The 15,800-nt window shown below is 44.4% G+C and overlaps 1 protein-coding gene across 8 annotated transcripts in view; it reads right to left on the bottom strand.

Annotated features, from left to right (window-relative positions):
- Positions 1–381: 381 nt before the first annotated feature.
- The window catches only part of RABGEF1 (RAB guanine nucleotide exchange factor 1), a 46,751-nt gene continuing 31,332 nt past the window's right edge, over positions 382–15,800 (bottom strand). For all 8 annotated transcript variants that reach the window (XM_075594444.1, XM_075594438.1, XM_075594445.1 and 5 more), the window contains 4 exons: positions 12,524–12,656; positions 11,510–11,601; positions 10,570–10,826; positions 382–6,508 (listed from right to left, as the gene is read on the bottom strand). In XM_075594444.1, coding sequence (XP_075450559.1) covers positions 6,110–6,508; positions 10,570–10,826; positions 11,510–11,601; positions 12,524–12,656 — 881 coding nt within the window. In that variant the 3' untranslated portion in view covers positions 382–6,109. The remainder of the gene's footprint in view (positions 6,509–10,569; positions 10,827–11,509; positions 11,602–12,523; positions 12,657–15,800) is intronic.

Here is a 15,800-nt window from a genome sequence, read left to right as displayed (position 1 = left end):
AGGGCAAACCTGCTGGGCGACGTCGTGCCCGCGCCCCCGTCACTCCCCCGCCACGCCCCCCTCTGGTCTCTCTTCCTGCAGCTCACTGCAGACCGGGGAATCGGCTGCACGCGCCGCCAGTCTCGCGGGCGCGCGTGCAGCGGAGGTACTGGGGCCTCAGCCTAAGAGGGGGCTCTTTCCCTTGTTTTCATTTTTTGATCAAAAACTCATTCCCAACTCCCAATCCTTTAAAAATCACTAGATATAATGACATGCTTGTAATATTCTACAGTTAAACAATGGCTTTTCTGAATTGATTGACAAAAGCCACGGGAAGCACACACCTTGCTTTATAAACGCAAACGCACAATACACAAAACAAAACTATGACAGTACAACAGATTGTTGTATATTAGAACATTTATTGACTTAAACCATTTGATATACAGCATTTCAAAAGGTCTGTACATTGCCACCAAAAACCAAGCGTACCTGAATATCAAGATTAGCACCAAGTTGAAGGAATGGGGAGGAAAACCCCCCCAAGATATTAACTGATCAGAAATAAATCATTGAACGTATTAAAAGTATTAGATGGGGAGTACTCCTATGACAAGAATATGAACCGCCTCTTAGTGCAAGGAGTAATGGAGAGGTGTCTGCTATTCTTGACATGTTAGCAGATGGTTGGAAGAACGCTCTCACTTGATCCGAATAAACAAATACATATCAAACAAAGCTGTTCCCACAAGCAAATATTACAATAGATTCACGGATTCATAGGGACCAATCTGCCATGTTAAAGAGAACATGACAACACCGCACAATGAATAATGCAGGTTTTTACATTTCGTGTGTGAATTGGCTCAAAAACAGAAGGGGAGTGTAATACATTACCCCAATGGGATAACAACCCCCCGCAGTAATAGAACTAATCGGGTTAAATATTTAAACAGAATTTACAGTCTATGGCATGCAAAATAGGGGGAGAGGGGTCACACTAGTCACTACTTGACAATGTTCTCATCAGACAGCTGCTTAGTACTGGGGCTGTGAAATAATCTCCCATTTTTGTTCTGTTTGTCAACACCCAGCTGCTGTTCATTTCAAAACAGTCGTGCACTCCTCCAGAACACCCAAAACTTCACTGACTGCACCCAGCTTGTATCATTGTATAGCACTTCAGAAGTGGCATTGTGAATAAATACAGCATTTTTGCAGTGGCTATCATTGAATTAACAACATACTCTATGGTGCTTATTTGTGTCATGACCCACAATTCTGAAGACACCCATATCATTTCAAAACATTCCTGTGTGTCGTATGCTAAGACCCCGGAAAGGATTCTAGGACTGAAATTACATCACAAATACCCAGAGCAGACCCACATAGCACCACTAAACTAATGGCAATGATATTGAATAGGTTTAAAAAAAAATAAAAATTTGTAAGTATTTTTAAATTAATTGTACCCCGAGAAGTTTCATAAATACAGTAACGTGAAGTGTAAGCTGTATTTTACAGCTCATACTAGTCGCATTCTCTAACTGGTTTGGCATGGAGTAGTTCAGGCCTGCACAACTCGTCCGCGGGGGCCGCAAACAGACCAAGTTTTCAGGATATCCCCTACTTCAGCACAGCTTGTTCAATTAGTGCCTCAGTATGACTGAGCCTAGTGGGTGTTGAAAATCCAAAGGTGGGGGATGGGGGGTGGTGGTGGTAAGCAAAATGGAAATATACAACTCCATTCAGCGTGCCTCATGCAAAATAATGAAAATGCACAGACTTTCACAAATTATTTCAAATACTTGTCCAATGTTAACCTTTGTAGCCCACCAATGCCATTAGTTCACAATGGTCCTAAGTGAGATTTAAATTTAAAGCAGCATTTCATGTTAAGCGCGGTTTCCATTGTAAACAAACATGCTATAAAATAAAGCAGCTTGTAATAGGACTACACAAATTCCAAACCTATCCTTATTAGTGAAAGTACGTTGAAAACAGTGTTGTATAGAGCTGCTGGATAGTACCCAATAAGAACGTCCACCCATTTCCCCTACAGGGAAACTAACTGCAGGGAGAGAGGCCTTTGTAGATGACAGCTGAGAGAGAGCTCAATCTCCAGAAGCAAAAGCTTTTCTTATGGATGCAACTTAAAACGATTTTTTTTTTTTTTACTGATATGGAGTCGTTATTGTCTTTAGTAATACAAACTATTTTGAATTCTGTAGTTGCACCCTGTAGATGAACTTTACATAAAACAATTAATATGAGTGCTGATGGGGACACACACAGACACACCCAATGATTGTCATAACACCAAAACCCAGCAAGATCAAAAACCGGTGAGAACAAAGCACAGAAATGAAGTTTAAGAAAAACAATGCAATGGAAGAAATGGCTGTTCACAGCATGCATCCACTATCAGCATGTTACCAATTACATTTCTATTGTTTGGGGGTGAATTACACTTTTTAAAAGAAAAATGAGCCAGATGTACAAAGAAATACATTATGGTGCAGATTCAAGTTTTAGAGGTTGTGTGTGTTTTTTTTTTTTTCCATTTGTATCCTTGATCACAGAAAGCGTTTGACATTTTCAGATGCACTTTAATGGCTCGGAAAGAGAACCCTGTGAAACGCTACACATGGGAGAATACTGATCAGTCTCAGTCGGACACGCTAGCAGTGCAAACAAGTGGAGGATTTGGAGGCCAAGTTAGTGAGGTAGGTGGTACCACTTCGTGTTCAGATGCCAGGCTTGTGATATTTCCAAAAATAAAAAAAACACGTGTTAAAAAAAAACAAAAAACAATACAATAATAGGACTTAGGAGAGTTGTTTGACCTGGTTAGTGCTGTTAGAACAAATACACATTACTCTGTAAAGCCTGTATTCAATATGCTGTGAAGCCCTCCTCTTGCTTAGGAAGATTGCAGCCTCATTCATTTAAACGAAGCTGAAATCTTCTTAAGAGCAAGACAGCTTCAAAGCATATTGAACGGGGAGCCAAGAACATGGATGCAAAATCTTCAATACTATCAACGGCGGGAGCGGTTTCCTTGGATGTTATGTGCAGGACCTACTGGAGATGCACCAGCCATCAACGTCCTGCAGTGTCTGTGTGATCTAGTCACCATTAAAACATTTCCTGCCCAAATGGTGTGCAATGAATTACTATTTATGTGCGGAAAGCCCCGCTGGCAGTTAAGGGGTTAAGTCTTCAAATGGAGTATGACTGATGAAAGAAAAATACTGTGAACTTTTCACATGTAGGGTCAGAGTTTGTGGCTGTTTCCTATGTATTGTGAAAGTTTTACGTTTAAAAGATCCCCAAAAGTGTTATTAGCCAACGGTAATCCCAGTGCCTTACCCTTTACAGCAGCAGTGACAACAAACAAACCTTGAAAGGGCCTGAAGAGATTGAAATACTGATCGAGTAGCAAAAGGAATAATGTGTATTATTCTACCAATAATGTAAGGGAACCCAGTTATTTTTGGTTAAGAGATAATTTTCAAGGAGGCGCGCGTGGTGGGGGGGGGGGAGGGGGGGGATTTGGAGGGAGAAATACTTCCTTACCATCCACTGTCCTGAAACTGATCAGGCTGCAGTGTATAGCAATATCCAACACTCCTTCAATTACACAGATCTGTCAGGGTAGCAGAGTTCTTTGCGAAATTTGTTGCAGCCATCATTTTGGCAATCTGCCTTCTCCAGCTGTCCTGTAACCCACACCCAACAGAGAATATTCCTACAGGCACCTCTCTCTTCTCTGCAGCTTTCTGTCAGGGGAACGCTGATCTGCAAGCTGTATATTTCAGCACTGTCATTAAACCATTGCGATGGGCTTAAAGGCAGACGGACATTCCAAAACACAAGTCTATTCTTTTAAAAGGGCAGTCCCACATAGAACCACTTCGGTGAACTAATGTGGCATATTTAATATGTTAAATGTAGGTGGATAGGTAACTTTTTATTTAAATTAGAACAAGTTTATTTCATTTATCTTACACGTTTAATGCTTTCATTGTAACCAAATGCTTTAGAGATATAATACAGACAATACCCGTCATTTTTCAAAGCACACAAATGCATAACATTTTCATTGTAACTTCTTGAGTGCCAGAACGTCTATTGTAACAGAAAGCCAGACACCATGGCCCCAGGGTTATGTGATCACATGATAATGTCCACCCTCCACGATAACAATGGAAGAGGAAGTCCTCTGCTGTTCAAATTGTGATCTCCCCAAAAACGAGCAAAAAAAGGTACGACGTCCAGGGAATGTCACAAGGCACGCAAGAGGTCAAGGATGGTTGAATCTCTTACCCTATGCTATGTGGGACAATAACCTTGAAGTAACCCCTTGAGTACTTGTGCTCCGTTTGGGTTGACTTATCCCAATATTAAAATGAATGAAATCACCTTAAATACATTGCAGTGGTTTTAAACATACCAATCACACCCATTGCCTTATATACTTTATACATAACAGCCTGCTTGATAAGGTCAAATACAGAAAGCCATGCAGCAGAAACAGTGTTTCCGTTTTTTATACATATTTACAATTGTACAATGTTTCACGAATGAACAAAAAGGATTATAGCCATGATGCCTCTCCAGCCTACAAACATGCAAATGATCATAGGCCAGGCAATATGTCAAGTGTCAGGATGTTTGATGTGTGGAAGAGAACAACTTGAGCTGGGCGGCCTCTCTTCTCCCCTTGGTCAAGATGTTTGGAAGGAGGAGGGTGTGTGGTTTCACAAATCACACAGTAGAAATGCGCCTGTCCTAGTCTGAAGGCCTTGCTGACCGGCAGGCAAACCCTGGGCCCTTAGATCCCCAAACAGTAGTGTAATGTAAAAGGTTTCAAGGGGGAAAAAAAGGGCAGCAATCTCAACATCTCGATCAAAAGAAAATGACACGCTGAAAACACCAACATGTAACACCTCTGCAGTTAAAACTGGTTTCATACTGTGCAATCCTATTGCATTAAAAAAATTCACAATTTAAAGCTGGTATCCATATTCTTCACTTTTTGCAAGTGTTTGCCAATTAACCCCTTCAGTCCACAATATGTTGCAGGCCTCTCGGGTAATAAAGCGGTTTAGTTTGTGAAATAAATGTGGCAAAAATTCTAGGGGTGCACCAAGGAGTAAAATGAAAAAAATTACAATTAAGATATGAACACTAAATGTAAATAAAGGTACTGTGTAAACAACAACAAAACAAGGATTAATTAGTAGAGAATGTTTTAACCAACCAGCACTAAGAGGAGTCAAAATACCCAGAGAACACTTTGTACTCCTTCACTGCCAAAGGCAGCGAAAGGCTTAGGGTGACCCTGTCTGTTATACATTGTCATAAATTGTGGAGGGGCGAGTGGGTGCTGAGTACTTTTGCATTGATCAACAACCAAATAAACCAATGCAATATCCAGTGGGGGATGGGACGGGTGGGAGAAGAGAAAGCTTGATTGTTAAACTACTTTTAAACCTGAAGGCCAATTGGGGAGATAAGAGTCCTATTTAACCAACAAAACCAATGTAGAAGTAGAACTGGGAGGTTGTGGCAGCTTTCCTGATCACTATTTTTTAAGTGTCTTTGTACCCTGGCTTTAATTTTGTAAAGGTGCAAGAGGCCAAAGGCTCATCAGAACAAATTTATTTGGTGGTAGTCCTATTCCTGAGTGTGATATTAAAGGCAGACACAGTATAATGTTCTATAAAAGAAGACAAATAAATATAGAAGGAAAAGCAGAAAGAGCTTGTGTTCATAACGTTTCCAATAATATTAAAAAGTTAAAGCAACTCGCATTTGTAAAATAACCAAGATAATTAGTGGCTGATGGCTCCTTTCTAAAGAAAAACAAACAAACTTATACTTTGTCAGGCATCCTAGGACACCTAAAAAAAAAAAAAAAATTACGCTTCTAAATGGTTTTCACACAAATCATCTGTACTAAAGGAAGAAGTTTGTACCGTTCAAACAAACAAAATTGCATTCAAATCTCTATGACCGCTTTAAGAACCCAAGTAAACTGACCCTGTGCTGCCCCAAGGGTGCAACATTCAGCTGTACACAGTTGAGAAGTCGTTGTGTGCGCACTTCTCCAGGGATTAGCTTGTTACCCTGCATAGACTTGTGGCAGCAGCGGAGGGGGAAGCCCATCATCTTCTACATTCTCTGAATCGAAAGCTGCCAGAGCTTGGCTGGCTGTTTTAATGTTTAACGGGTATTTCTCTACAATGTCTTGGACCTCCCGGGTCACTCCGTCCGTCCAGTCAATGAGGTCCTTCTCCAACTTCTTGGCCCCACTCACGATGCGCTCCTGCCTCTCGGAGAGCTGAGAGAGGAGGTCCAGGTTTCTGTGCATCTGTTTTACCCCTGGACATGTGTCTGTGTGCCAGTTTTCCAACTCTTCCTTTTTTGGAGAAGTTTGACCGGACATGTACCTTTCAAACTCTTCTTGACTCAGGTTCAGCGACTGGGCATCCAGCTTCTCAATGAAAGCCATGGAGCAGCACTGCAGGGAGGAGTAAGAGCCATGTATTACAGAGAAAAGCAACACATTGCAATCCACCGGTGGTAACGGGGCTAATGCGACATTTGAAATGCTCAAACATTACATTCTAAATTGTATAATTAAAATCAGTATATATCACCTGTATTTGTACTTGTATTTTCTTATCACTCACAAAATCAATTCAATTAAAGCTGCAGGTCAGCCAATATCCTGCATGTGTTTTTTTTAATAAATCAGTTCTGTAGTAAGAAAAAATACTTTTAGCATTTTCTGTTTTAAAAAACGAAAACTTTGAAAGACCAATTTTCTTGTATTCTATTTTAACAAGCATGCTTGTTCCTATAGCAACAATTTACATTCCCCATATTTAAAGATGTCGACAAACTTTGCCGATCAATAGACGGGGAACGAATTGACCGGCAGCTATGCAGTTCTTTAGGTAATTCGAGATTGCCCACATAAAACTATTGAAGTAAAAAAATAAATTAAAAAAAAAAAAAAAAAAAGACTGAACTGCAGCTTTAAGTGTAATTGCCATTTAATCAACTTCACAGCCTCACTACTTAGAACCTGCCCTCTAACCCCCAACCCCAGTCACTTCTACTTCATTGTACTCAGAGTGGGCAGCAATATTCTTGGAAGGTGGCAGACGTGACAGCGTCAAACTTCTTGACGGATTATACATGTCACCTGGTTGTGCGGCCTACTATCCTTTTCCAATTGTAATTCAACACACTGAAGTATACAATGCTAGGGGAAAGAGTGGCCCTATAAAATAAAGTACTTAAACCCCAGTCCAATCCCAAGTGCAAAACCCCAGATCATTGTGACCGTGCGCAACGAAACGCTTTCAGTTTGGTTCTTGATTTCTGAGGCACAATGAGACCGACTGAAAGCGCTCTTTTGAGGGTAGAGTCATTGTTTCAGCATTATCCTATTCAAGTTGAATGACAACGCAGTGTACACATTTAGGGAATTTCAACACAATAATGGGCGTCGTCAGCCCTTTGACATAATAAGTTTTCTTTGCTTGGAGGTGAGGAGGAGCGCAGGAAAATACCGTGGTATATAGGAAAGAAATAAAATATATATAGTGCAGACTGTAATCACTGCTTCAGTTCCTTATATGTCTACAAGAATGAAACTCACAAAAATCGCTGTAAATAGTCACATGTCAGAGATCCTTCTCTCTCTGGCTGGAGCCCTTTAAACCTCAAATGTCAGGATATCCCTCAGTGGGTGGATGCGATATGTAAATAAAGGAAAACCACAATAGTGCATACTATTCGAACTTAGTATAATATAGGTTCATCACAAATGTTAGGAAACTCACATTTTCCATAAAGTAAACGGATGGTGGAGAGAACCGCCAATAGATGGGGAGGACAGTTGAAAGCTGCTTCCCAGTGCTCAGTACTCCTGACGAAGCAGTTTGCGAAACGCGTAGAGTTGTAGCAGGGAACCCACGTTTAGAAGGACTGGCAAAACTATTGCTGACACCAGACCCAGTTTGGCTTCCCGTCCTCAGCTGTGACGCGAAAGCGGAAGTGACGCGACGGCATTGACGCATGCGGAAGCCCACGGCGAGGAGCGAGTGAAGCACTGGGAAGCAGCTTTAAACTGTCCTCCCCATCTATCGGCGGTTCTCTCCACCATCCGTTTACTTTATGGAAAATGTGAGTTTCCTAACATTTGTGATGAACCTATATTATACTAAGCTCGAATAGTATGCACTATTGTGGTTTTCCTTTATTTACATATCGCATCCACCCACTGAGGGATATCCTGACATTTGAGGTTTAAAGGGCTCCAGCCAGAGAGAGAAGGATCTCTGACATGTGACTATTTACAGCGATTTTTGTGAGTTTCATTCTTGTAGACATATAAGGAACTGAAGCAGTGATTACAGTCTGCACTATATATATTTTATTTCTTTCCTATATACCACGGTATTTTCCTGCGCTCCTCCTCACCTCCAAGCAAAGAAAACTCCGTATCCTGGGACTTGGAACTGTCCCACCAGAGGAAGTTGAGCTGCGATTTACACTCTTTATTTATCTATTATTCACTATTTTGGTGTAAGGTGTATTTGTGTTTATTCTGTGTTTCACCTATAACACTATTTTATCAACTATCACTTGGGAAGCGCCCAGTCCATCCACTCCCCCCATCCCCTATTTTTACCTTTGACATAATAACCTTTATTTTAAACATAGCTCGTTTTCTACAGCCAGAGCTGCCGACAGAGGGGGGGGGGGGGGGAGGGGGCTGGGGTGTGGGGGGGAGAAGAGAAAGAGAGAAGAGCCAAGACAATCCTATTGGCCCCTGTACAAGAGGGGTTCCCGGCAGTAAGGACGACTATGGAAGTCAGGGCCCCCCTTCCTCATCCGGACCCGTTGATAGCCGCTGCTGGCAGGCCCACTCCTCACTCCTCAGCCTCAAGAACCGCCCCTCTCCCTCATTGGATAAGGCCGCGGCACATAGGGGGGAGCATGTGACGTCACTGTGCATGGGAATCTCCATTATTTAGCGCTACGTGAACATGACAGGAGTCAGGGTTGGGGGCAACAGATATAAGGTACTGGCTCTGCTAACCCAGCATTCCTCCTGCTCCATTCAGGTCCTCAACAGTCCTATTAGCTGCTCCCTCCCTATATATACCACCGGTCGCCAGCTGCCGTCCCTCTCCCAGGCAGCATCTATGCCCCAGCTGGCCGTGGGGCCCAGTTTCTCAACTGCCCCAGATACTTAACAACCCAGGCCACTCCAACCGTCTGGTCCGCACCAACCCACCTCCACCTGTGCTCAACATGCACTGTCAGACCTCTTCTCCTCAGATGCCCTCCCGCTTATCCTCTCGGTTCGACCCACCTTGCTTCTCAGCTCCTCGATCAAACCCACTCCTCATACCATCGATCAGACCCCCCCATCCGCTCCTCAGACCCTGGGTCATAACCCCCATCCCCCATTATCCTCAGGGGTTGTGTGTGTGTTTGTATGAAGCAGTTATTGTAAAGTGTGTGGGGCTAACTGTAGTGTGCGTGGTCATTGTAATGGTGTCTGGGGGGGGGGGGTGTATGTTTGTAGGCAGAGATTGTGTGTGTGTGTGGCTGGAGAGGGGGGAATGAGTGAGGATTGGGGGATTGGGGGAGCTGGATTGAGTGAGGGGGGTTATTGAGTGATAGCAGGAGGGGAGGAGGAGTGCAAGTGGGGTAGAAGGAAGAATGAGCGAGAAGGGGGGAGAGACATACATAAGGAGAGGGGGGTGAATAGCAGGGGATGAGAGCGTGGTGTAAAAAAGAGGGAGGGGGCTTGCAAGGCCGTCGACACGCTGGATGGAAACTCCAGTCCTGGGCCCCGGGAAAGCAGTTGCCGGCCCCGTCTACAGCAGCATTAGTAGAACTCAAAGCTATACATTTCCATACACACAAAATACCTGTCCTGGCTTGGGATGCAAAATAGATGCCTTCATCTGCAACCTCTACAACGCATAACAGTCATAATGGATTTCACCAGAACATTATTTCTTGGCTAAAGCCTAACATTTCTAATACCATGTGAAGGTCTGTATGTTTAATTATAACTATTTGTAAATGCAGGCATTTGCTTAACGACACTAGGGAAATAACACATGGCAGCCATACAAACAGTAGGCCAAACGGAGGGATTACTAAAGCAAGCATCATGCTTTTAGGGACTGGGCACCTACTTTTTTGGTGATAAAAAAAATCAACTCAATCAGATTTAGTGGTAGTGGAATATACAAAATAACAAACCTTACTGATTTACTCGTAATCCCATGCCATTGAGACAAGGTGCCACTTACACTGCTAACAATATAAATCTGGATAACTGTAATAAACTAAAAGAATAAAATGAGTGTGTTTAAAATTAAACAGGAAAGTGTCTAATCTAAGCCAATGAAAACACAACGCCAGAAAGCCAAACCTGTGGCACTTGTTGTGACAAAGAAGGCACCCGAGGAAAAAAAACACAAAAAAACAATGGCACATTCCCAGTTTTACAATCTACAGAAGTCACCACGCTGGGTACACACTCACCAGGTTAGTGAAGTAGTAGCCATCCTCCCCAGTCATCAGCCTGCTGGGGTTACAAAATCTAGTGATATACTGGATGTTGGACTGCAGGCGTGGCGGGTTTGCCTTCAGAACAATGTAGATAAGAGTGGGCAGGAAGTCGTCTGCAGAAGCCGGCTCGTTCTTCGTGATCTTGATGGCGTTAAAGATGTGTTTGCTGCACCGTGTGATGCAGGTCAGCTTGTCGCGGGGAATGCGCTTCGAGTCCACCTCAATGATATCTGCATGGATATGTGAAAAGTTACAACACGACACCCTCTTGTTCATAATATTATAATCAGATGCATGTTGTCTGGAATGTAGAATGTATGGCGAAGTACTAGCACAATGCCTTGTGAACAAAGATAATAAATAATGCAGATTCTTATTCGTGCATGAGAATGCCAGCCAGATTTATTTAAAGAGAGATGTGACCGGAAGCATATTTAAGCTTTGTCCTTGCTGATCCCTGTTATAAGGCCTTTGATTAATTACGGGCTCATTTAAGAAATAGGACTGTAAGGGGAGACCAAGGTGGTTTCAACTGTGAATACTTTAAGAGCTGAAGGGTAGGGTAGGGGTTTCTATAAACAGAACTAGGGGTTTCTGTAAACATGCCCCTAAATCTCACGCTATTATAATCTTGGTCTATAAACCACACCACTTAATGAGTTTGTTGTATTCATTTGTAAGGGTTTGGTGGGGCATTTTTTTTTATTTTTTAAATGAATATATGGGGCATGTAAGAAAATTGTGGGTGATTAAAAATGTTTGGGCTGTTGGTCACGAATATCAACTTTTTCACATCAGTGATACATTGGCGGGGACTTTTAGCCTGTGTACAACTTCACAGCTGCAAATGAAGGCATTGTTACCAGAGACGTGACTATGCCACACACACACACACACACACACACACACACACCTGTAATTGCCTTTACCACCATGTCAGACACTTCGGGGATCTCTTCATTTACAGGTACGCAGAGCATCTCAGGAGTTACCCAGTGTAAGGCCCTGAGGAGAGAACAGATACGTCTAAATACACATGGGGTGGTGCAATAGGACACGAGGAAGCATTAAACACCTTCCTTACTAGTGGGACATGAAAAATACAGCAGAAAAAATGTGCCACAGGTCCCTGTCAAGTCATCTTAGCAGGGATGTTGGAAATTGTTCATCCAGCATTGAGCTGACCTCATTCAAAAACATCTGTTACACTACAATCGTGCCAATCCAGATCTACTGTGGCTTCCATAGCATTCACTAAAATGTCCCCAAGCATGCCTAGGAAAGACAGCAATGCTGGTAATTATAACAGGTCATAGGAATGCACGTACTATTATTATTGCATTATGTATGATTTTATTTATATAGCACCAACAGTGTTACAAACAAACAGTCATAATATATCTAAGTGGTATATTGGGAGACTTGCAGAGAGGAGAAGTACAAATGCATTTATCAGAAGTAGAAGTCAGGGAGTGCATGCGAGTCAGTAGTATCCATCATTCAATAAGATCATTCTTTTATGAGGTGAAGTTTAAACTGGGCTGTAAAAATGGGAAGTGCAAAGATGAGGCATTCTTTGGTCAAAGGAGTGAAGAACGGTATTGTACAATATTATGCAAGTGCCTATGTGGAAACAGTCTGGAGAAATATCTTTTATAGAGTTTCTGAACCCTCAAATGAAAACGGTTTCTTTAGCAGTCAAACTACTTTTCGCTCTGCCTCACAAACAAAAAACTTGATTGCATGCTATTTAAGGCACATGCTCACTGCACTTTAACTGCTAAATTCTGCAAATGTGCACAAGAGGTAATTCTGTTCAGTGGGTTTTTATAGTGCCACGGTTCTAGAAAGACCAACATTGGTAACGTTCAATAGACAGAATGAAGAGACAGCAATTATACAGAATTAGAGAGAGCTGAGTTCCCACCTGATTCTTCTTTGGACTGTGAGGTCCTTTTTTTCATCATCTGTGGTTTCTGGACAGAAGACATGTTTGTACAAGCGGATCATAATAAACTTTTCAATCTGGTCCATCGCTTTCTCTACTTTATCGGGTGACACTGAAAAGAGTACAGCAAAGCATGAAACAAGGATGGTTACAATGCACAGGGATCATTAGGTGCATTGTAAAATAGCAAGGTAAACGCCAAAGGCCCAACGCCTATTCCCAGGTTTCAAATAAAGTATTCCCGCTACAGATATCCAGACGTGTATAGAAATGCAATTTACTGTATGGTATTGCCCCAGAATCTTTATAAAGCCAATCAGGTTTTCTTTTTGTCAGAAAAGCTCTGAGACAGGGCAGGGAATTGGCCAGGAAGTAGCAGCAGGCTGTGACTCTTCCCCCTCCCTCTGTGAACAGAGCTGACAGACTTAGTTGAGTTAAGGAGGGAGGGAGAGAGTGCGTGTTTGTGTTTCAGTAGCGTGTCAGCAGCAGCAGCGTGTGTGTGTGTGTGTGTGTGTCACCAGCAGCGTGTGTGTGTGTGTGTGTCACCAGCAGCGCGTGTGTGTGTCAGCAGCAGCAGCAGCGCTTGTGTGTGTCAGCAGCAGCACGTGTGTGTGTGTGTCAGCAGCAGCACGTGTGTGTGTGTGTCAGCAGCAGCACGCGTGTGTGTGTGTGTCAGCAGCAGCACGCGTGTGTGTGTGTGTGTGTGTGTCAGCAGCAGCACGCGTGTGTGTGTGTGTGTCAGCAGCAGCACGCGTGTGTGTGTGTCAGCAGCAGCACGCGTGTGTGTGTGTGTCAGCAGCAGCACGCGTGTGTGTGTGTGTCAGCAGCAGCACGCGTGTGTGTGTGTGTCAGCAGCAGCACGCGTGTGTGTGTGTGTCAGCAGCAGCACGCGTGTGTGTGTGTGTCAGCAGCAGCACGCGTGTGTGTGTGTGTCAGCAGCAGCACGCGTGTGTGTGTGTGTCAGCAGCGTGTGTGTGTGTCAGCAGCGTGTGTGTGTGTCAGCAGCGTGTGTGTGTGTCAGCAGCGTGTGTGTGTGTCAGCAGCGTGTGTGTGTGTCAGCAGCGTGTGTGTGTGTCAGCAGCGTGTGTGTGTGTCAGCAGCGTGTGTGTGTGTCAGCAGCGTGTGTGTGTGTCAGCAGCGTGTGTGTGTGTCAGCAGCGTGTGTGTGTGTGTCAGCAGCGTGTGTGTGTGTGTCAGCAGCGTGTGTGTGTGTGTCAGCAGCGTGTGTGTGTGTCAGCAGCGTGTGTGTGTGTCAGCAGCGTGTGTGTGTGTCAGCAGCGTGTGTGTGTGTCAGCAGCGTGCGTGTGTGTCAGCAGCAGCAGCGTGTCAGCAGCAGCAGCGTGTCAGCAGCAGCAGCGTGTCAGCAGCACGCGTGTGTGTGTCAGCAGCACGCGTGTGTGTGTGTCAGCAGCACGCGTGTGTGTGTGTCAGCAGCACGCGTGTGTGTGTGTCAGCAGCACGCGTGTGTGTGTGTGTGTCAGCAGCACGCGTGTGTGTGTGTGTCAGCAGCACGCGTGTGTGTGTGTGTGTCAGCAGCACGCGTGTGTGTGTGTCAGCAGCACGCGTGTGTGTGTGTCAGCAGCACGTGTGTGTGTGTGTGTGTCAGCAGCACGCGTGTGTGTGTGTCAGCAGCACGCGTGTGTGTGTGTGTATGTGTCAGCAGCACGCGTGTGTGTGTGTGTGTCAGCAGCACGCGTGTGTGTGTGTGTGTGTCAGCAGCACGCGTGTGTGTGTGTGTCAGCAGCACGCGTGTGTGTGTGTGTCAGCAGCACGCGTGTGTGTGTGTGTCAGCAGCACGCGTGTGTGTGTGTGTGTGTCAGCAGCACGCGTGTGTGTGTGTCAGCAGCACGCGTGTGTGTGTGTGTGTCAGCAGCACGCGTGTGTGTGTGTGTCAGCAGCACGCGTGTGTGTGTGTGTCAGCAGCACGCGTGTGTGTGTGTGTCAGCAGCACGCGTGTGTGTGTGTGTCAGCAGCACGCGTGTGTGTGTGTGTCAGCAGCACGCGTGTGTGTGTGTGTCAGCAGCACGCGTGTGTGTGTGTGTCAGCAGCAGCACGCGTGTGTGTGTGTCAGCAGCAGCACGCGTGTGTGTGTGTGTCAGCAGCAGCACGCGTGTGTGTGTGTGTGTCAACAGCAGCACGCGTGTGTGTGTGTGTGTGTCAGCAGCAGCACGCGTGTGTGTGTGTGTCAGCAGCAGCACGCGTGTGTGTGTGTCAGCAGCAGCACGCGTGTGTGTGTGTCAGCAGCAGCACGCGTGTGTGTGTCAGCAGCGTGTGTGTGTGTCAGCAGCGTGTGTGTGTGTCAGCAGCGTGTGTGTGTGTCTGCAGCAGCGTGTGTGTGTGTCTGCAGCAGCGTGTGTGTGTCTGCAGCAGCGTGTGTGTGTCTGCAGCAGCGTGTGTGTGTCTGCAGCAGCGTGTGTGTGTCTGCAGCAGCGTGTGTGTGTCTGCAGCAGCGTGTGTGTGTCTGCAGCAGCGTGTGTGTGTCTGCAGCAGCGTGTGTGTGTCTGCAGCAGCGTGTGTGTCTGCAGCAGCGTGTCTGCAGCAGCGTGTGTGTGTCAGCAGCAGCGTGTGTGTGTGTCAGCAGCAGCGTGTGTGTGTGTGTATGCTGTGTGTGTGTAGCAGCAGCAGCAGCGTGTGTGTGTAGCAGTAGTTTGTGTGTAGAGTTGCTGTGTTTGTGTCTACACACAGAGGGGGCAGCAGTGTGTGGATATATATAGCTGCAGTGTAAGTGTATATAGAGGTGGTTTAATGTATTTACCATTTTATTTTAATAAAATAAAAAAATCTATATAACTATACAAAAGTGTCTATTTATGAAAAAAGCCTACATTTAGCCTATAATAATAATAATTCCCAAAGAACAGGGCATTACTGGCCAATAATGCCCTGGCGGGGTAAAAGTCCATCGGCTTTGCCTCGGGCCTTCAACTCTTCCAGCCAGGGCATTATTGGCCAGTAATGTCCTGTTCTTCGGGGATTATTAGTTAAATATAACCATTAAACCCCAGCTTATACAGTCTATACTTCTGAGTTAAGTATGACACAAAAAGGATCTATTGTTTAGTTACAGTCACAATAAATGTAATAGAAAATGTAGGCTGTATCTTAAGTACAATATTAGTTTCAAATATAGTATTTTTAGAGTCATTGTTAAAGTTAAAAAAAAAAAACTAGATTTGGTTGTAGGTTAGAATAACAATATAATTATGAAGAGTTATCAATTGCAGTCGTCAGGAACCTCAAACAGGTCAGGTTTTAAT

This window comes from Ascaphus truei, chromosome 3, assembly GCF_040206685.1.
Source record: "Ascaphus truei isolate aAscTru1 chromosome 3, aAscTru1.hap1, whole genome shotgun sequence".
NCBI lineage: Eukaryota > Metazoa > Chordata > Amphibia > Anura > Ascaphidae > Ascaphus > Ascaphus truei.
This window is presented reverse-complemented; position numbering and strand designations above follow the sequence as displayed.